At 45.5% G+C, this 18,466-nt stretch overlaps 1 protein-coding gene across 2 annotated transcripts in view; it reads left to right on the plus strand.

Annotated features, from left to right (window-relative positions):
• The window catches only part of EPRS1 (glutamyl-prolyl-tRNA synthetase 1), an 85,051-nt gene extending 66,933 nt beyond the window's left edge, over positions 1 to 18,118 (plus strand). For both annotated transcript variants that reach the window (XM_077282246.1, XM_077282247.1), the window contains 6 exons: positions 6,616 to 6,813; positions 7,087 to 7,260; positions 8,568 to 8,728; positions 8,831 to 8,909; positions 16,990 to 17,054; positions 17,798 to 18,118. In XM_077282246.1, the coding sequence (XP_077138361.1) occupies positions 6,616 to 6,813; positions 7,087 to 7,260; positions 8,568 to 8,728; positions 8,831 to 8,909; positions 16,990 to 17,054; positions 17,798 to 17,948 (828 nt within the window). In that variant the 3' untranslated portion in view covers positions 17,949 to 18,118. The remainder of the gene's footprint in view (positions 1 to 6,615; positions 6,814 to 7,086; positions 7,261 to 8,567; positions 8,729 to 8,830; positions 8,910 to 16,989; positions 17,055 to 17,797) is intronic.
• The last annotated feature ends 348 nt before the right edge of the window (positions 18,119 to 18,466 follow it).

Consider the following 18,466-nt stretch of genomic DNA (forward strand, 5'->3'; position numbering starts at 1 on the left):
CCTATCGCCTCATTGGAGGACACAGGACCATGGGTGTTATGGGTGTTATGCTGCTGCCACTAGGAGGACACTAAGTAAACAGAAAGATTAACTCCTCCTCTGCAGTATACACCCCTTCACTGGCTACAATTCAACCAGTTCTTGCTTAGTGTCTGTAGGAGGCACTTGGGTCTGGTTTCAGACCCCAACTTTCTTATTTTAATTTTTATTTTCTGTAAATTTTTATTTTTTATCCAACGGAGTGAAGGGGGCGACGGATTCCTTTTTTATAGGGTCCGCTCTCCCCCGAACCAACAACAGGCGAGCACCTCCCCGTCCCTCTCCTGCGACGTCTGGAGCACGCCATATTTTACCTGGGCGATGGTTCCTCCTTGGTCCCGATCTAAAGGGTAACAAGAAGCACACAGTGTTTTTCACTGCATGTGCCACTTGCAATACGGCCCTGCCCCCGGCTCACAGTACCCTGTTATGTGCGGATTGTGTCCGGGCCTCTGTGCAGCCGCCGCCGACCCTGTAGAGCCTAACCCCCCTGAGTGGGCAGCTTCTCTGTCACGATCTATGGCTTCCCTAGTCAGGGCAATTGACTCCCTCCGTGGCCCCCCTTCAAGTTAGACCGCGGAAGACTCGGGTGACGGTACGGATCCGTCCACCAGCAGGGGGCGTACTCTGTCACTAACTACTCGAGGCTCCAGAAAACGTACCCATGTTCCATCCCCTGACCACGGACGAGTTGGTTTTTCAGCGTCGGCGAGTTCAGTTTCCCGGTCCCCTTCTCCAGAGAACCTAAACGACTCTGAATATGAGTCCGACGATTCCTACGCTCAGGATTCCTCCACCTCCCAAGAGACACTCGATTCTCTCATTGAAGCGGTCAACAAGACCCTGAAGGTGGACGAGGAATCCGTATCTACGCCTGAACACGTGGTGTCGTTCAAAAAGACTAAACTTGTCCAAAATGTTTTTGTCACTGATCCTGAGTTTAAGGAGATTGTACAAAAACACAGGGACCGTCCCGACAAACGCTTTACGGGTCAAAAGCCCATCGAGGCCAAATACCCTTTTGCTCAGGAACTGATCAAGGACTGGCTGCAGTCCCCCTCAGTGGACCTTGCTGTATCACATCTCGCTTCCAAAACTATCCTATCCCTGTCAGTCGGTTCCTCAGTTAAGAACCCCTCTGACCGTCAGATTGATTACCTGGCTCGCTCAGTCTTCGAGGCCACAGGAGCCTCTCTCTTCCCAACTTTCGCTGCCTCTTGGGTGGCTAAGGCTATGGTCGCTTGGGCTGAGGTGCTTACCACGACCATCCAAGACAGCAGCCTTCCTCCAGAGGCTATCAACCTGGCTAAACAGATAGCCCAGGCTGAGGACTTCGTAGTCAACGCATCAATAGACGCAGCCAATTGCGCTGCACAGGCAGCAGCAAATGCAATCTCCATTAGAAGAGCCCTGAGGCTCAGGGATTGGCGTGCAGATTCGGCTTCCAAGCGCTGTTTGACATCTCTGCCCTACCAGGCTGGTCGTTTATTTGGAGAAAAATTAGACCAAATAATCTCAGATGCCACCGGGGGAAAAAGTAAATTTCTCCCCCAACAAAAGCCTACCCGGCCGTTTCGGTATCAACAACAATCTCGATTCCGGCCTTTTCGTAACAATACCAACTGGTCATCTACATCCTTCTCCTCCGCATCAGGGCGAGGTTCGCGTGGTGACCGAGGTTCCCAGGTCTCTTACAGACCTAACCGTAACTGGAAGCCCAGACCAAGACCATCTGGGTCTAAGGGATCCCGATCCCTTAGATCCTCTACTCAATGACTCCTTGCAACATCCGGGGGGCACCAACAAAGTAGGAGGTCGTCTACTTTCGTTCCGTCAAGTCTGGCTCTCGGTCGTCTCCGACGAGTGGGTCAGGGAACTGGTGTCTCCCCCCCCCCCCCCTACACGTTTCTTCCAGTCTTGTCCTCCCAAATCGAAGACAACAGCTTTTCTCCAGGCCATACGGGCACTACAAAGGGACGGAGTCATCATTCCGGTTCCCGAAGACCGAAGATTCAAAGGGTTCTACTCGAACCTATTCGTGGTCCCAAAAAAGGACGGATCGCTGCGTCCGATTCTAGACCTAAAACTTCTAAACAAATTTGTCAAAATTCGGCACTTCAGAATGGAATCCCTCCGCTCTGTCATCGCATCCATGGAAAAAGGAGAGTTCCTGGCATCGATAGACATCAAGGATGCTTACCTCCACATCCCAATCTTTCCTCCTCATCAGCAGTTCCTTCGCTTCACATTTCGCGGGGAACACTTCCAGTTTGTGGCCTTACCTTTCGGCCTCGCCACCGCTCCCAGAGTGTTCACGAAGGTCATGGCGGCTGCCATGGTCATTGTTCATTCCAGGGGAGTGGTGGTACTCCCGTACCTGGACGACCTACTGATAAAAGGTCCATCTTATCCAGCCTGCGAAGAGTCCGTCGCTCTCACGGTGGATACTTTCTCGCCTGGGCTGGAAGATAAACTTCGAAAAATCCTCTCCGATACCGGCTCAACGGATCTCCTTTATTGGAATGACACTGGACACTTCTCGCGGTCTGGTCATTCTCCCTCAAGACAAGGCCTTGGCCTTGCAGCAGGGAGCTCAGAGTCTTTCCCGTACAGTCTCCCACTCCATTCGTTTCTGCATGCACATTCTCGGGCAGATGGTAGCAGCCATGGAAGCGGTTCCATTTGCGCAATTTCACCTCTGTCCCCTTCAACATGCGCTGCTGTCGGCGTGGAACGGGAACCCGTCCTCCCTCGACCGCCGTTTCACTCTGTCCCCACAGGTCAGAAGGACCCTCAGGTGGTGGACGCTGAAGTCCTCCCTAAACCAGGGAAGGTCTTTTCTCGCGGTGGTTGGTGGTAACCACCGATGCCAGCCTCATGGGCTGGGGGGCGGTTTTCAACCATCACACAGCACAAGGGCGGTGGTCCACTCCAGAGTCTCGCCTTTCCATCAATCTCCTGGAAATACAAGCTATCAGGCTAGCGTTGTCCAGGTTTCACCATCTTCTGGTGGGTCACCCCGTCAGAATCCAGTCCGACAACGCCACAGCTGTGGCGTACATCAACCGTCAAGGAGGAACCCGCAGCAAGATGGCTATGCTCGAGGTGTCCCACATCCTTCGTTGGGCTGAGTCCAACCATTCGCCCATCTCGGCGATCCACATACCAGGTGTGGAGAATTGGGCTGCGGACTTCCTCAGCCGCCAGGGCCTCGCCTCGGGCGAGTGGTCCCTTCACCCGGAGGTTTTCCAGCAGATTTGTCATCGCTGGGGGACCCCGGATGTGGACCTCAAGGCCTCCAGGTTGAACAACAAAGTTCCACAGTTCATTGCACGGGCCATCGGAGTAGACGCCGTGGTCCTGCCGTGGCGTCAATACCGCCTCCCGTACATTTTTCCCCCCTCTTCCCCTGCTACCAAGGGTCATCAAGAAGATCAGGGCAGAGGGGGTACCAGTGATTCTCGTGGCGCCGGACTGGCCGCACCGAGCATGGTACGCGGAACTGGTTCAGCTGGTCGCCGACGTCCCCTGGCGTCTTCCAGATCGCGTGGATCTTCTCTCACAGGGCCCTATTTACCACCAGAACTCAGGCGCCCTGTCTTTGACGGCCTGGCCGTTGAGTCCTGGATTCTAGGCCAAGTGGGTTTCACTCCCAAGATGTCTTCCACCATGATCAAGGCTAGGAAACCTGTGTCCATGCGCAGTTACCACCGTACCTGGCGAATCTTCATCACATGGTGTGACGCACAAGGGCGATCTCCTCTGGTATTTTCCATTCCTGCCATATTGGACTTTCTCCAATCTGGACTAGAGTCGGGTCTTGCACTTAGCTCTCTCAAGCGTCAGGTTTCGGCATTGTCAGTCCTGTTCCAACGAAAGATTGCCAATAGATTGCCGGTGAAGACTTTTTTTCAGGGAGTTTCCCATGTGGCGCCTCCCTACAAAATGCCTTTGGATCCGTGGGATCTTAATTTAGTCCTCAGAGCTCTTCAGGAGACCCCCTTCGAACCGCTACAGGACATTTCCCTGACCTTCCTCTCCTGGAAGGTAGTTTTCCTAGTGGTCATTACAACCATCAGACGTGTTTCGGAGCTGGCGGCACTCTCCTGCCGACCTCGTTTCTAATTTCTCACTCGGACAAGGCAGTCTTGAGGACTTCTCCTGCTTTTCTGCCCAAGGTCGTTTCTTCTTTCCACCTCAACGAGGAGATTATTCTGCCTTCGTTCTGTCCGGTACCAGTCCGTCGCATTGAAAAGGCTCTGCACACTCTTGATGTGGTGAGGGCCCTTCGACGGTACGTCTCTCGGACGGCTCCCTTCCGCACGTCGGATGTCCTATTCGTACTTCCAGAGGGACCAAGGAGGGGTTCTCCCGCTTCCAAAGCTACTCTAGCCAAATGGATTCGGTCGGCTATTCAGGAATCCTATCATGTCAAAGGTGTTCCTATCCCAGCTGGGATCAAGGCCCATTCTACTCGGTCGGTGGGCGCCTCGTGGGCCATTCGGCACCAGGCGTCAGCACAACAGGTCTGCAAGGCTGCGACATGGTCCAGCTTGCACACTTTTACGAAACATTACCACATTCATTCTCTCTCTTCTGCAGACGCCGCCCTTGGCAGGCGTATTCTGCAATCAGCGGTACCTTAGCCGTAAGCCAGTGGTACATGGGGTATTAGCAGCTATGATTGCTCCCCACCCAGGGACTGCTTTGGGACATCCCATGGTCCTGTGTCCCCCAATGAGGCGTAGGAGAAAAGGAGATTTTTGTGTACTCACCGTAAAATCTTTTTCTCCGAGCCAATCATTGGGGGACACAGCACCCACCCTGTTAGCCTGTTTGGCTTGTTGTTACTTCTTCGGTTTTGACATAGTTTGTCTTTTGTTTAATGCTCCTACTGCTTTACTACCGAACTGGTTGAATTGTAGCCAGTGAAGGGGTGTATACTGCAGAGGAGGAGTTAATCTTTCTGTTAACTTAGTGTCCTCCTAGTGGCAGCAGCATAACACCCATGGTCCTGTGTCCCACAATGATTGGCTCGGAGAAAAAGATTTTACGGTGAGTACACAAAAATCTCCTTTTACTTAGTCTTAATAGACTGTTTATAAGATTTGCACTTTATATGGATATCTTTGGGCGTTAGTCAGTTATATATGTATATGCTATGGGATCTGTGCCTCTTATGATGTATTCATTTTTTGGACTATGATATTTACTGTGATATTTGCGGTCAGCTTCTCCTTGTTTTTAATATAATATAAGTATATTTAATAAAAATATTTTAACGTTTCTGACATTCGGATTCTCTATATTCACTTTTGAGTAGGTTATCAGATTGTATTTATAGTGTATAGTACCCATTAATTTAGGTGAGTTTTTCTCACTATGTGGTTGGTTTGATTTGATACAACATGGATAATGCAAAATAAAAATATCACCAGGGTCCCTTTTATAATTCTGTAATATTGTCTCCTCCTATGTGCTCACTGAAGTGGCCATCACAGGATGCTGGACCAAGCTGCAGTCGCATGCCACTTGCATTATAGTCTGTAGCAAGTGAGACCCTTGCAACTTGTGATTTGCAAACAAATATGGATTTCTACAACATAGAGAGGGGAGAAAAGTATCTTGGGGAAGGCAGAGAAAACAGAATTTAAAGTGGAAAGCATATGAAGGGGAAATAGATGCAAGATAGAAGCTGTGAAGATACATGAGCTAATGAAGACTACAGAACCTTGGATACTCAGACCTCACATCCAGCCTATATTACTGGGATAGACACTCAAACCTCACATCCAGCCTATATTACTGGGATAGACACTCAAACCTCACATCCAGCCTATATTACTGGGACAGACACTCAAACCTCACATCCAGCCTATATTACTGGGACAGACACTCAAACCTAACATTCAGCCTATGTTACTGGGACAGACACACAAACCTCACATCCAGCCCATGTTACTGGGACAGACACTCAAACCTCACATCCAGCCTATATTACTGGGACAGACACACAAACCTCACATCAAGCCTATATTACTGGGACAGACGCTCACATCCAGCCTATATTACTGGTATAGACACACAGACCTCACATCCAGCCTATATTATGGGGATAGACACTCAAACCTCATATCCAGCCTATATTACAGGGATAGACACACAGACCTCACATCCAGCCTATATTACTGGGACAGGCGCTCACATCCAGCCTATGTTACTGAGAAAAACACTCATAGTAGCAAAATCTAAAATTTGGATCAGACTGCAAACTGCTTATTAAAGGATCTGAAAAATATTGAAGGAAGGAAGATTGCAGACAATTTTTATTAACTACGTGTTACCACTAACATGTAAAAATATTTGTTACATGTCCAAAAACTTTAAGGGGTGTACAGATGTCACAATGGCTCCCTGATTATTAGTTGCTGTATAAAAAGGGTTCATTCTTTTAACCTTTTATAATTTGTGACCTTCACTCTTCACCAGGCTGTATTTATACTTTTTAGTAGTTTTGGTGCTTTCAGCAAATTGTCAAGCAGAGAAACGACTGCCCACTTCTTTTCTTGCTTACAGGGTGCCACATCACATCACCTCGGCCAAAACTTCTCAAAAATGTTTGAGATCATATTTGAAGATCCCAAAAAACCAGGTGAGAAGCAGTATGCCTTCCAGAACTCGTGGGGTCTCACCACCAGGACGATTGGCGTAATGACCATGGTGCATGGAGACAATATGGGGCTGGTGCTGCCTCCGCGAGTCGCCTGTGTCCAGGTGAGTCCTGAATCTCTGATTGATGATACTATGACTGGGAAAGTATTGCACAGGTTGGGGTGTCCGCATTGTGCCTGCTATATTATACCCCTGACACCCTTCTCTGGATTTTGATCGGACTGTGATCCTTGTTGTTTAACCGCTTAAGCTGCCACGGCCAATGCTGACTGCAGCTTCTCAGTAGTTATGCAGATGGAGAAGTCTTCTGTCACCAAATTAAAAAAAAGAAAAAAAAAAGCTGAATACTGATGATTTTTTTTTTTTCTTTTGCAGATTATTGTGATTCCGTGTGGCATCACAAACTCGTTATCTGAAGAAGACAGGGAAGCTCTCCTCCAGAAATGCAATCAGTATTTCAAGCGCCTTCTCAACGTGAACGTCCGGGCACGAACCGACCTACGTGACAACTACTCCCCTGGGTGGAAATTCAACCACTGGGAGCTGAAGGTTAGTTACCTGACCTTAACCCACTTGCTTTCGTGCCACGATCACACATCGCCCGGTACAAAAGCAAAATTTTGAGCTTGGGAGAGGGGGGTTTATTAGGCAGAGGTTTATTATTGGCCTTTATTGCGGTTTCCTCATCCGGTTGTAATCCGCTGTAAAAATGGTCAATTATAAAACATCGAAAATATCCTCTGCTTGCACTTTATGTGTGACTGATTACACGGTGAACGCTCGCTGGTTAGACATTGAGCTTAGGTTTTATGAACCTTCCTGTCTGTACTGAAAAATATTACTCTGTCTCTCGCTCACTGCTTGTACGGATTTCATTATGGCTTTTTAACCATTTAATGCAAAATATCCTACATGTAAACGTTACGTTTTAGGTGATATTCATAACATAACTCATTCACTCGCATCACCGTAAAGCCAGCAGATCAACTCTAACTTAATAACACTCCGATAGATGATGCTATCCATGCATAGAAAAATGAAAAGTTTAGGATTATTAAAATGCAGTGATGAAAAAAAACAAGAAAAAATGTCTGATAAGGCTCAAAATATCTAAATGTATTAACGTCTCAAGCATCCTATTTTTAACCCCTTCCAGACATTTGCTGCACATGTACGGCAGGTTTTGGGTCCCTGCTTCATTCATGACTGGTGCCAGCTATTTCATACAGACAGCGCCTGCTGCTGCTTTATTAACCGTTTAAATGCCGCAATCAATCTCAGACAGCGTTTGGGTTCATTCTAATGTTCATATGACCTTACCCTTCTCCCACAATTGTTTGATATGGCAGATAGATCAATTTTGCCACTATCTTTGTACTGCTATGAAGCCCAGACGTGCTTAATAGGAGATTAATAATCACTAATTACTGCAATATTGATATATTGCAGCATACAGTGCAAGTAATTGGGACTATAAAAAAGGGATAAAAAGTATTAATAAAAAGTAAAACATAAAAGTTTAAATCTTTCTTTATTCTGAGCAAAAATAAATACTAAATTAAAATTTAACATTTCACCGCACTTGAAATTTTTTTTTTCTCATTTCTCGGTACATTGTACGGTATCATCCAAAACTACAACTTGTTATTGAACACCAGCCATCGTAAGGCCATGTAGACAAAAAAAAGTTATGGCTGATGGAAGAAGGGGAATAAAACTTCAGCAGTATTTAGTGACATGAGCTCTAATACCAGACACAAATGGTACACAGATGTGGCACTTAAAAAAAAAAAAAAAAAAGAGGATAGCGCCCTTAAATTTATTTATTTTTTAATTTCTTGCCTTGCTTTACACAGGGGGTCCCCATCAGACTTGAAGTGGGGCCCAGAGACATGAAGAGTAAGCAGTTTGTAGCTGTCAGACGGGACACCGGAGAGAAGCTGACCATACCTGAGGACCAGGTCGAAACAAAACTACAGGATCTTCTAGAGGAAATTCACAAGAACCTCTATAACAGGTAACGCGTCTACACATTATAATGGCACTAGGGGCCATAGTGACTGAATTCTGGAGATTTTAGCTGGACTATGAGGTCACTCATTACCTTCTCCTTCCTCAGGGCCCTCAGCGATCTGACAAGTCACATGGTGGTCGCCAACACAATGGAAGAGTTTCAGAAGCAGCTCGATACGGGGAAAGTAAGTAGCTTTTACAATTCACAGATTAGCCCCTGAACGACCAGGCCTGAAAGAACCAAAAATACCCTTCATTCTTTCTCCTTACAAGAGATTAACTCCTTTCCGACGTTGGGCCTAATGGTACGCCCATGACGGACTCCCCCTGTTTGGTGCAGGCTCCGGTGCTGAGCCTGCACCCCTCCGAGCACACGACAACTGATCTATACAGCTGACGTGCCCGCAACAGCTGCAGGTGGAATTGCGATCCACCCGCGGCTGTTAACTAGTTAAATGCCATTGTCAATCTCTGACAGCAGAATTTAACACGCACTGGAATTACGTCGTAAATCCCAGCCATCAGTGACCCATCACATGATCGCGGGTCACCGATGGGTCGGCATGACAACCTGAGGTCTGCAGCAGACCTCTATGGTTGTCATTGCCAGATTGCTACGAGCGCCGCCCCGTGGCAGAGTAATGTGTGTTTTGTATAAAATGCTGTGAAACAACTACCGTAGTTACATTTATTTCAAAGGGTTACTACTAGTTCATCAGAAAACTCTACAGATAAGCAAAAAAAAGTGCATGAGCCTTATGATAAAGCGAACGATAATTTTTAGAGGTATTTACCCATAATTAGCATCCTGTCTTGGCGTTGGTCCCGTTCCCCAACGTACGTTTCGCGTTTGTCGCTTCTTCTGAAGAAGAGATGTTAGAGATTGTATATGGGAGGTGAAGGAAAGATTCGTGTCCCACACAACACCCAGACAGCGCGCCTGCTGCTGGGGCGTTATTATGGTGCCACCCACGGAGAGGGAGATGTCAGATTTAGGGAGGTCAGTAGACGGTGGGAGCAGAACAAGTGCAGTTTTGGAAAGGTTGAGTTTCAGCTAGAGAGCGGACATGATGTTGGAGACAACGGACAGACAGTCACTGGTCTGTAATTTGTTCAGTGTGGGTCTAGAAAGGGTTTCTTTAATAATGAAGTAATCATAGAGAGTTTGAAGGAGGAGAGGAAAATGCCAGAGGAGAGGGAGAGATTAAAGATTGTAGTTAGGTGGGGAGTGACGACTAGAGGAGATGTGAGGGAATGGGGTCAGTAGTGCATGTCGTAGGATGAGAAGAGGAGGAGTCTGGAGACTTCTTCTTCTGTGATGAGGTAAAATGTGGAGAGTGAGCCAGAGGAGATGTGGGAAGGGAAAAGTCACCGCACCTGGCGACTGGGAGTGGTTTTTCTGACGGATATCCTCTATTTTCTCTGTAAAGTGTGAGGGCAGGTGATCAGTACAAATGCCTGTGATAAGGGCCAGTGTTTTCGGATTGAGGAGGGAGTGAAAGGTGTCGCAAAGAGTTTGTTGGGGTTGTTGGATAGTGAGGAGACCAGGGTGGTGTAGTAGGTCTCTTTGGCGAGGTGAAGGGCAGACTTATAGGTCATTAGCATAAATTTGAAGTGTATGAAGTCTTCTGGTGTGTGAGTTTTCCTTCATAAGCATTCAGCACTCCTAGATCATCGCTGGAGAATTCGGGTTTGCGATGTGAGCCAGGGCTGTTTTATTTGGTGTTTTGAGGTTCTGAGGGTGAGTGTCCTTGTAGTGATGTACAGTCAGATCAGGACAGGAAAAAGAGGCGATTTGGGGACAGTGATGAGTGTAAGGAGTCTGAAAGTGTATGAGGGTTAATGGCTTGTTGATTTCTGACTGTACGTTAGTTAGGAGAGTGCTGGGGTGGGCGAGGGATTGTGAGTGTGAAGGAGAAGATATTGTGGTCAGAGGGGAAGCGGTGAGTTATCTATGTAGGAGATTGAACAGAGCCGGACAAAGACCAGATCAGGGGTGTTACCGTCTTTGTGTGTCTCAGAGGTTGAAAGCTGTGAGAGGCTGAGAGAAGTGGTTAGTGATAGAAGCTGGGATGCAGATGGGGAAGTGGAGCTGTTTATGGGGGATATTGAAGTCTCCCAGGATAAGGGTTGGGAGTTCTGAGGACATGAAGTGCAGCAGCCAGGAAGAGAAATGGTCCAGGAACTGGGTGGGTGAGCCTGGGGGCCGGTATATGACAGCTACTTTGAGGGAGAGGGGATGGAAGAGCCTCATGGTGTGGACCTCAAAAGAAGGAAATGAGAATGATGGAACTGGGGGTATGGGGCGGTGAATGTGGATGACAAAAGGAAATAGAGATAACGCACATGGTAAAAAGGAGTACAAAGTATGGGTTACCCGACTACTGCAATTGAATTAACTTCAGCTTCTGGATACTTAGCTACAGGGATGCTTTGCTGGAGGGGACACCACATGCATACACACATATTGTGTGTGTGTGTGTGTATATATATCTATCTATATATATATATATGTATATATACTAGATGGTGGCCCGATTCTAAAGCATCGGGTATTCTAGAATATGTTTGTTTGTATGTATATAGCAGCCACATAGTATATAGCACAGCCCATGTAACACAGACAGCCACGTAGTATATAGCATAGCTACCTAGTATATAGCAGCCACTTAGTATATAGCACAGCCACGTAGTATATAGCACAGCCACGTAGTATATAGCACAGCCACGTAGTATATAGCACAGCCACGTAGTATATAACACAGCTACATAGTATATAACACAGCTACGTAGTATATAACACAGCCCACGTAATATATAGCAGCCACGTAGTATATAACACAGCCCACGCAGTATTTAACACAGGCCATGTAACAGACAGCCACGTAGTATATAGCAAAGCCACTTAGTATATAGCAGCCACTTAGTATATAACACTGCCCACGCGGTATAGATCTGCCCACGCGGTATAGAACACTGCCCACGTACTATGTAGCAGTGTGGGCACCATATCCCCGTAAAAAAAAAAAAAAATTAAATGAAATCCGCAGCAATTCCGCACTGATTTTTCTGCACCATCTGCACATCTTTTTTTTTTCCCCCCCATTGAATAACATTATACTGTACATCACAGTGCAGATCTGCAGCGTTTCTGCGCGGAAAAATCCGCTGCAGATCTGCAACAAATCCGCATCGTGTGCACATAGCCATATACTCACCCTCCGGCGGCCCTCGAATCCAGGCGATGCGTTCAGCGATGCTCCTCGCGACGTTCCGGTCCCAAGAATGCATTGCAGTCTCGCGAGATGATGACGTAGCGATCTCACGAGAGCGCTACATCATCATCTCGCGAGACCGCAATGCATGGCCCAGAGCGTCGCGAGGAGCGGAAAAGGCCCCGGAAGTTGAGTATATCACGATTTTTTATTTTTTTTATTATTTTTAACATTAGATCTTTTTACTATTGATGCTGCATAGGCAGCATCAATAGTAAACAGTTTGTCACAAAGGGTTAATAGCAGCGTTAACAGACTGCGTTACACCGCGTTATGCCGCGGTGTAACGCAGTCGGTTTAACGGACTGCTACATTGCTATGTGGGTGGCGGGCGCTGACTGTGACCAATCAGCGACTTGGGATTTCCGTGACAGACAGTAAGACGGAAGTGACCCTTAGATATATATATCTACTATATAATTGTCTATCACAGTGGTGAAGGCAACAGTGATTCCTAGTACTTGGAGCAGTGACCCCTAAGTTGGGAAAATGGCTACAACAGCTCCCAGGAACAACATCTGAATATAGATCTGTCAAAAATTAGGAGACCACCACATCAAATCCCTGTCATGGGCAGCCCAATCTCCAGACCTGAACCCCATTGTAAACCTCTGGAATGTAATCAGGAGGATGGTGGATAGACACAAGCCATCAAACAAAGAAGAACTGCTGACATTTTTGCGCCAGAAGCAGTGTGAAAGCCTGGTGGAAAGCATGTCAAGACGCAGGAATGCTGCGATTAAAAATCATGGTTATTCCACAAAATATTGATTTCTGAACTCTTCCTGAGGTAAAACATTAGTATTGTTGTTTCTAAATAATTATGAACTTTTTTTCTTTGCATTATTTGAGGTCTGAGAGCACTTTAAAAAAAAAAAAAAAATTGACCATTTTTCTTTGTCGGAAAAAAATATAAAATTTGTTGTTTGGAAATTCGGAGACATGTTGTCAGTAGTTTATAGAAAAAAAAAAAAAAGAGAAAAATCAGACAGACTGAACATTTGGCAGTGGTCTCTTAATTTTTTCCAGAGCTGTATGTATATAAGGGACACTTAAACAACACTTAAACACAATGTAACTCCAACTCAGTCACACTTCTGTGAAATCAGCCTATCCACTTATGAAACAACACTGATTGTGAATGAATTTCTTCTGCTGTTTTGCAAATGGAATGGACAACAGAAATGATCGGCAATTAATAAGACAAAGGAGTGGTTCAGCAGGGGGTGACCACAGACCATTTCTCTGTTCTCATCCTTTCTAGCTGTTGTTTTGGTCACTTTTGCATTATGACATTGCTCTCACCCTAGAGGTAGTGTACAGTAGTATGAGGCGGTGTATGCAACCCACAGAAGTTGCTCAGGTAATGCAGCTCATCCAGGATGGTGCATCAATGCAAGCTGTGGCAAGAAGGGGGTAGCGGTGCCTATCAGAACAGTGTTCAGAGGATGGAGCAGATACCAGGAGACAGGCCAGTATACCAGGAGACGTGGAGGAGGTTATAGGAAGGCAGCAACCCTGCAGCAGGACCGCTGCCTCCTCCTTTGTGCAAAGAGGAGCAGTGCCAGAGCCCTGCAAAATAACCTCCAGCAGGCCACTCATTTGTCTGCTCAAACTGTCAAAAACAGACACCATGAGGATATGAGGGCCCGAGGTCCACAAGTGGGTGTTGTGCTTACAACCCAACACCATGCAGGGTGATTGACATTTTCCAGAGAATACCAAGATTGGCAGATTCGCCACTGGCACCCTGTGCTCTTCAGGGATGAGAGCAGGTTCCCACTGAGCACATGTGACAGACGTGACGGAGTCTGGAGACACCGTGGAGAACGTTCTGCTGCCTGCAACATCCTTCAGCATGACCGGTGTGGCAGTGGGTCAGTAATGGTGTGGGGGTTGGAGGGCCACACTGCACTCCATGTGCTCACCAAAGTTAACCTGACTGCTATTAGGTACCGGCATGAGATCCTCAGACCTGTTGAGACCATATACAGGTGCCCTGGGTTCCTTCTGATGCAGGACAATGTTAAGTCTCATGTGGCTGAAGTTTGTCAGCAGTCCCTGCATGATGAAGGCATTGAAGCTATGGACTAGCCCACCCATTTCCCAGACCTGAATCTAATCGAGCATATCTGGGACATCATGTCTCATTCCATCCACCAACACCACATTACATTGGAGTTGGATGACGCTTTAATCTAGGTCTGGGAGGAGATCCCTCAGGAGACCATCCGCCGCCTCATCAGGAGCATGCCCAGGCGTTGTAGGGAGATCATACAGGCACGTGGAGGCCACATGCACTACTGAGCATCATTTCCTTGTCTTCAGGCATTTCCACAGAAGTTGGATCAACCTGTAATTTGATTTTCCACTTTGATGTTGAGTATCATTCCAACTCCAGACCTCTGTGGGATATTAATTTTGATTTACATTAATCATTTTTATGTTGTATTGTTCTCAACACATTCTACTTTCCTTTATTTTTTGGAGTAGTGTATATATTTTATAGATGGAGACAATGTTCAGGGACACTTAGCCCATCGTGACATATGACATACATTTACTTCGTATGTGGTGTCCCTGCTGTTGATGCTGAGCCCGCATCTTTCCCCGCACATGACAGCTGATTTAATCCACTCTGCCAGTGGCTATTAACCTGTTAAATCCCGCTGTTGATCTGACGGCATTTACCACGAGTCGGTACAGGGGCGCGTCACTCCACGCTCCTATCGGCGTACCCGTGAAGTGATCGCGTGACACTGATGGGTTGTAATGACAGCTGGGGGTCTGCTGATGACCCCTGTGCCTGTCATTACAATACTCCTGGAAAGAGAACCCGTGGCTAATGTTCTTAGGAGATTGTGATTTTAGGTATTTTCATCAGTGTTCTATGTATCACACAAGTGATCAGATGATCGCAGCTTCAAGTCCCCTAAGAGGATCAACAAATATAGTAAAAACAACAACAAAAAACAAAGTTCAAATGATTCCCCCTTCATGCCCCGTAAAAAATAAAGCAAAAAAAATACAAATTTGTTATCGCTGCGTTCATAAAAGTCCGATCTTTCAAAATATAAAATAAATTTATAATGGCGTAGAAAAAAAAATCAAAAGTCCAGAATTACGTCTTTCGGGTTACCGCAACTCCGCAATAATTGGCAATCAAAACATTGTATGTACCCCAAATTTGTATCAGCTCAGGACACAAAAATTAAGCCCTCACACAGCCCCATGTCCCAAAACTGAAAACGATACGGGTTTTGGAAAATGGCGACAAAAGCAAATTATTATTTTTTTCTTACAAATTTCCGAAATGAAAGGAAAAAACTCGTCCCGCAAAAAAAAAAGCACTCAGACAGCCATATTGATGGAAAAATAAAAAGCTTATTGCTCTTAGAAGGAAGGGATGAAAAAAAACGGATAATCGCCATGTCATGAAGGCGGCTAATATTCTGTTTGCAAATCCAAGCTACTCGATTCTGAAAGCTGTCTTCTTTTCAGGGATCAGTTTCCAGCCTTCCTCTCCACTCTTGAGCATTTACATTAACTGAAATTTGATTATATTTTAGCTAATTATCTTTGCTTGAATTAGTTTGGCGCGTAGGTGAGCATTCAAGTAAAGGATCCCAGCTGTCTGGATGGGAGACGCACCAAAAGCATGCAGCGTATCAAAATACATGCAAGCTGCAGCAGAAAAAAAGGACACTATTGAATTACATTTTCTGACTTGGTCTTCTGAGAATATATTCCGGTCTGGTACATCTTTATTTTATATAGTGTTGTACTCCCCATATTTTACTATATAGCGCTGTGGACTCTGTCACCTGCAGCGTCGTTTCTTCCTTATGGCAGCCCAAGGGGCACCGGGTTGTTTACCGCACGTTTGTTTAAGGTTAATCTCTTCTCTCCTTCACTTACCATAAGCCCTTCCTAAAATGGCAGAATTTTTGAGATTTGTACAGAGATAAGCCTATAATAAAATGTCCATGCGAGATCATTATCATGTAAAAAAGACCAAATGATGTCAAGGTTGATCAGAGATTAGATAAAATTGACACTGAAACATCAACAGGAAGCCATCGTGATTACTGCGGTATGTGACAGCGCCTAATCTTTATGATATATAATTGCTAGGTAACTTTTCTGCATCCTTAGACTGTACTGTACTCTATAGCGACTATACATCTCACGAGCCTTGGACTTACTAGAAATGTCCATGTAAGGATCTTGCTTATATGAAGATGATTATTCATTCCCTATGTTCAGCCTCAGGATCTTCAGAAATATAAAAAGTTCCCCCCCAGAAATTGAAAAATGTAAGAAAATTTAGCAAACGGGTTTCAGACAACCATCTTTAGTCATTGTATGGTAAGATGGTTGTCTGAAACTCGTGTGGAGACTTTTTTTTATATTTCCAAATACATGTTTTTTTAACTAAAGATGCTGAAGGTGGATTTTTTTCCTCCATCTCCGTGCCTTGGATCTTCTCATGGGTGAGCTAACTTTTGTGTTTTTCTTCTGATTGAGTGCTATTGTACTTACCAAGATATTCTTTTTACGAGGGCCATGCACAAAATGGACGGACGAGGAGCACAGCTGTTGATTTTAGCAAGACTGTGTAATTTGTATGATAGTTACCAACATCTGCCGTCAAGTTGGTGGAAGAAGGATTGGGCATGTTGGATTTCAACATGTGCAATCCTTTTTTTTTTTTTTTTTTTTTTTTTTTCATACAAGGGAGACAAGCTGCCACCACTCCCCTATGACCATTCAGAATACTCGTCTCAAGTCTTTGTAGCATTGGGAGTCAGTTAATTGTACAGCAGATGTAATTATTTGAAGCTGTGTGTTTATGTATTACCACGTGATCAAGTAGTGGTCACCCGATTAGTAAGTCAGATGGCAGAGAGGACAAATCTTTTTGCCTTTTATTTTGGATATGTTTGCTACGTGAATGCGCCGTTTTCATGAATATTCTCATTGTCTCCAGATTGTACAGATCCCGTTCTGTGGTGAAATTGACTGTGAAGACTGGATTAAGAAGATAACAGCCAAGTAAGTGCATGATATTTAACTACAGCCTCTATTGGGGCTATCCTATAATTTTATGTGTATGGGAAAAAAAATAGTGACCGGGAAAGAAAAAAAACTGATCTGGGAGAGTAATTGAATTAATAAATGTAGGAAAAATCTCATAGTTAGGCCATCCTCTCTCTAATAGATCACTTTAAGTTTTTTAAATTTTATTTATACATAATTAGTGAAAATTGTGTAAATCTTGGGATCATGTGACAATTTACAACAAAGATGTGGTAGATTTCCCTATTAAGGTACAATATAGTATATTCAGCCCTTGAATTGCTACAGCACAGTATCCTGGTTTGCTGTCCTGTGATTATTATTGACCGTCTAACCAACAGCATTTGAGTAAAACTGTAACTATAAAAGCATCTCCAGCAATGCGTTTCGCCACATCCTCAGCTTCATCAGGGGATGGGCCAAGCTTTGACTGTGACATTCACAACTCCTATAAATAAGATTAGGTTGCATCTTCAAGTTGCGAGTCCTTATCATATTAATTGATCTGTCACATAGAAAGACGCCTACAAATGTCTGTGACTTATCAAGTGATGCTGGCGCTCACTAATGACTCAGTTACCGCTGCGAAATCTGTGACGCAGCATACTCCAGCATCAGTGTAATGGCACTTTCAGTAGTAGATGAGTATACAGTGTATATATATGAGTGTATTAGGAAGGTGTAGGTTGTCACTCATACGTCCTTTTCTATGTGTATAGGGACCAGGATTTGGAGCCCGGAGCACCATCAATGGGAGCCAAGAGCCTCTGTATCCCCTTCAAGCCACTTAAGGAGCTGCAGTCTGGAGCCAAGTGCGTGTGTGACAAGGCCTCTGCCAAGTACTACACTCTGTTCGGCCGCAGCTACTAGACAGTGACTCACTCCCGGACCCCTTTATTAAGCTCTTTATTTTTATTACCTAATGCAAACCTCAGAACAGATTTTAGGACCCATCCTGTGTGGGAGGAGGGGGCAGCGCTCTCCAGCTCTACACATGTATTTTCTGAATACATCCCTAATAATAAAAGCTCTGAACAAACTGTGTTGTGTCTTCATTCCTCAAGTAAAAATATATCCACGACCCCCGATACCGCTGATATACCGCTGTGAACAGAGATCCGACATTGCCTACTACTGCCAAATTGGAGGAGTCATTATGCCAAAAGTCTTGGCGCTGCCTGCAGACACTAATCCAATCTGTTATAGTTTACTGTCCGCAGGAGGAACATTTTTGCCTATCTGCAGCCGTGGCATTTGTATGTTGGGGATATTCATCCAGGGGCAAAAACTGATGGGAGAGAGGAGGTAATTACGTTTTTTGGGTGCTTTGGGGACACAGGAGACCGTGGGTGTACGTTTCACTCTACCCCTTACCAACCTGATCCTCC

The sequence above is a fragment of the Ranitomeya variabilis genome, chromosome 2 (genome assembly GCF_051348905.1).
Source record: "Ranitomeya variabilis isolate aRanVar5 chromosome 2, aRanVar5.hap1, whole genome shotgun sequence".
Classification (NCBI taxonomy): Eukaryota; Metazoa; Chordata; class Amphibia; order Anura; family Dendrobatidae; genus Ranitomeya; species Ranitomeya variabilis.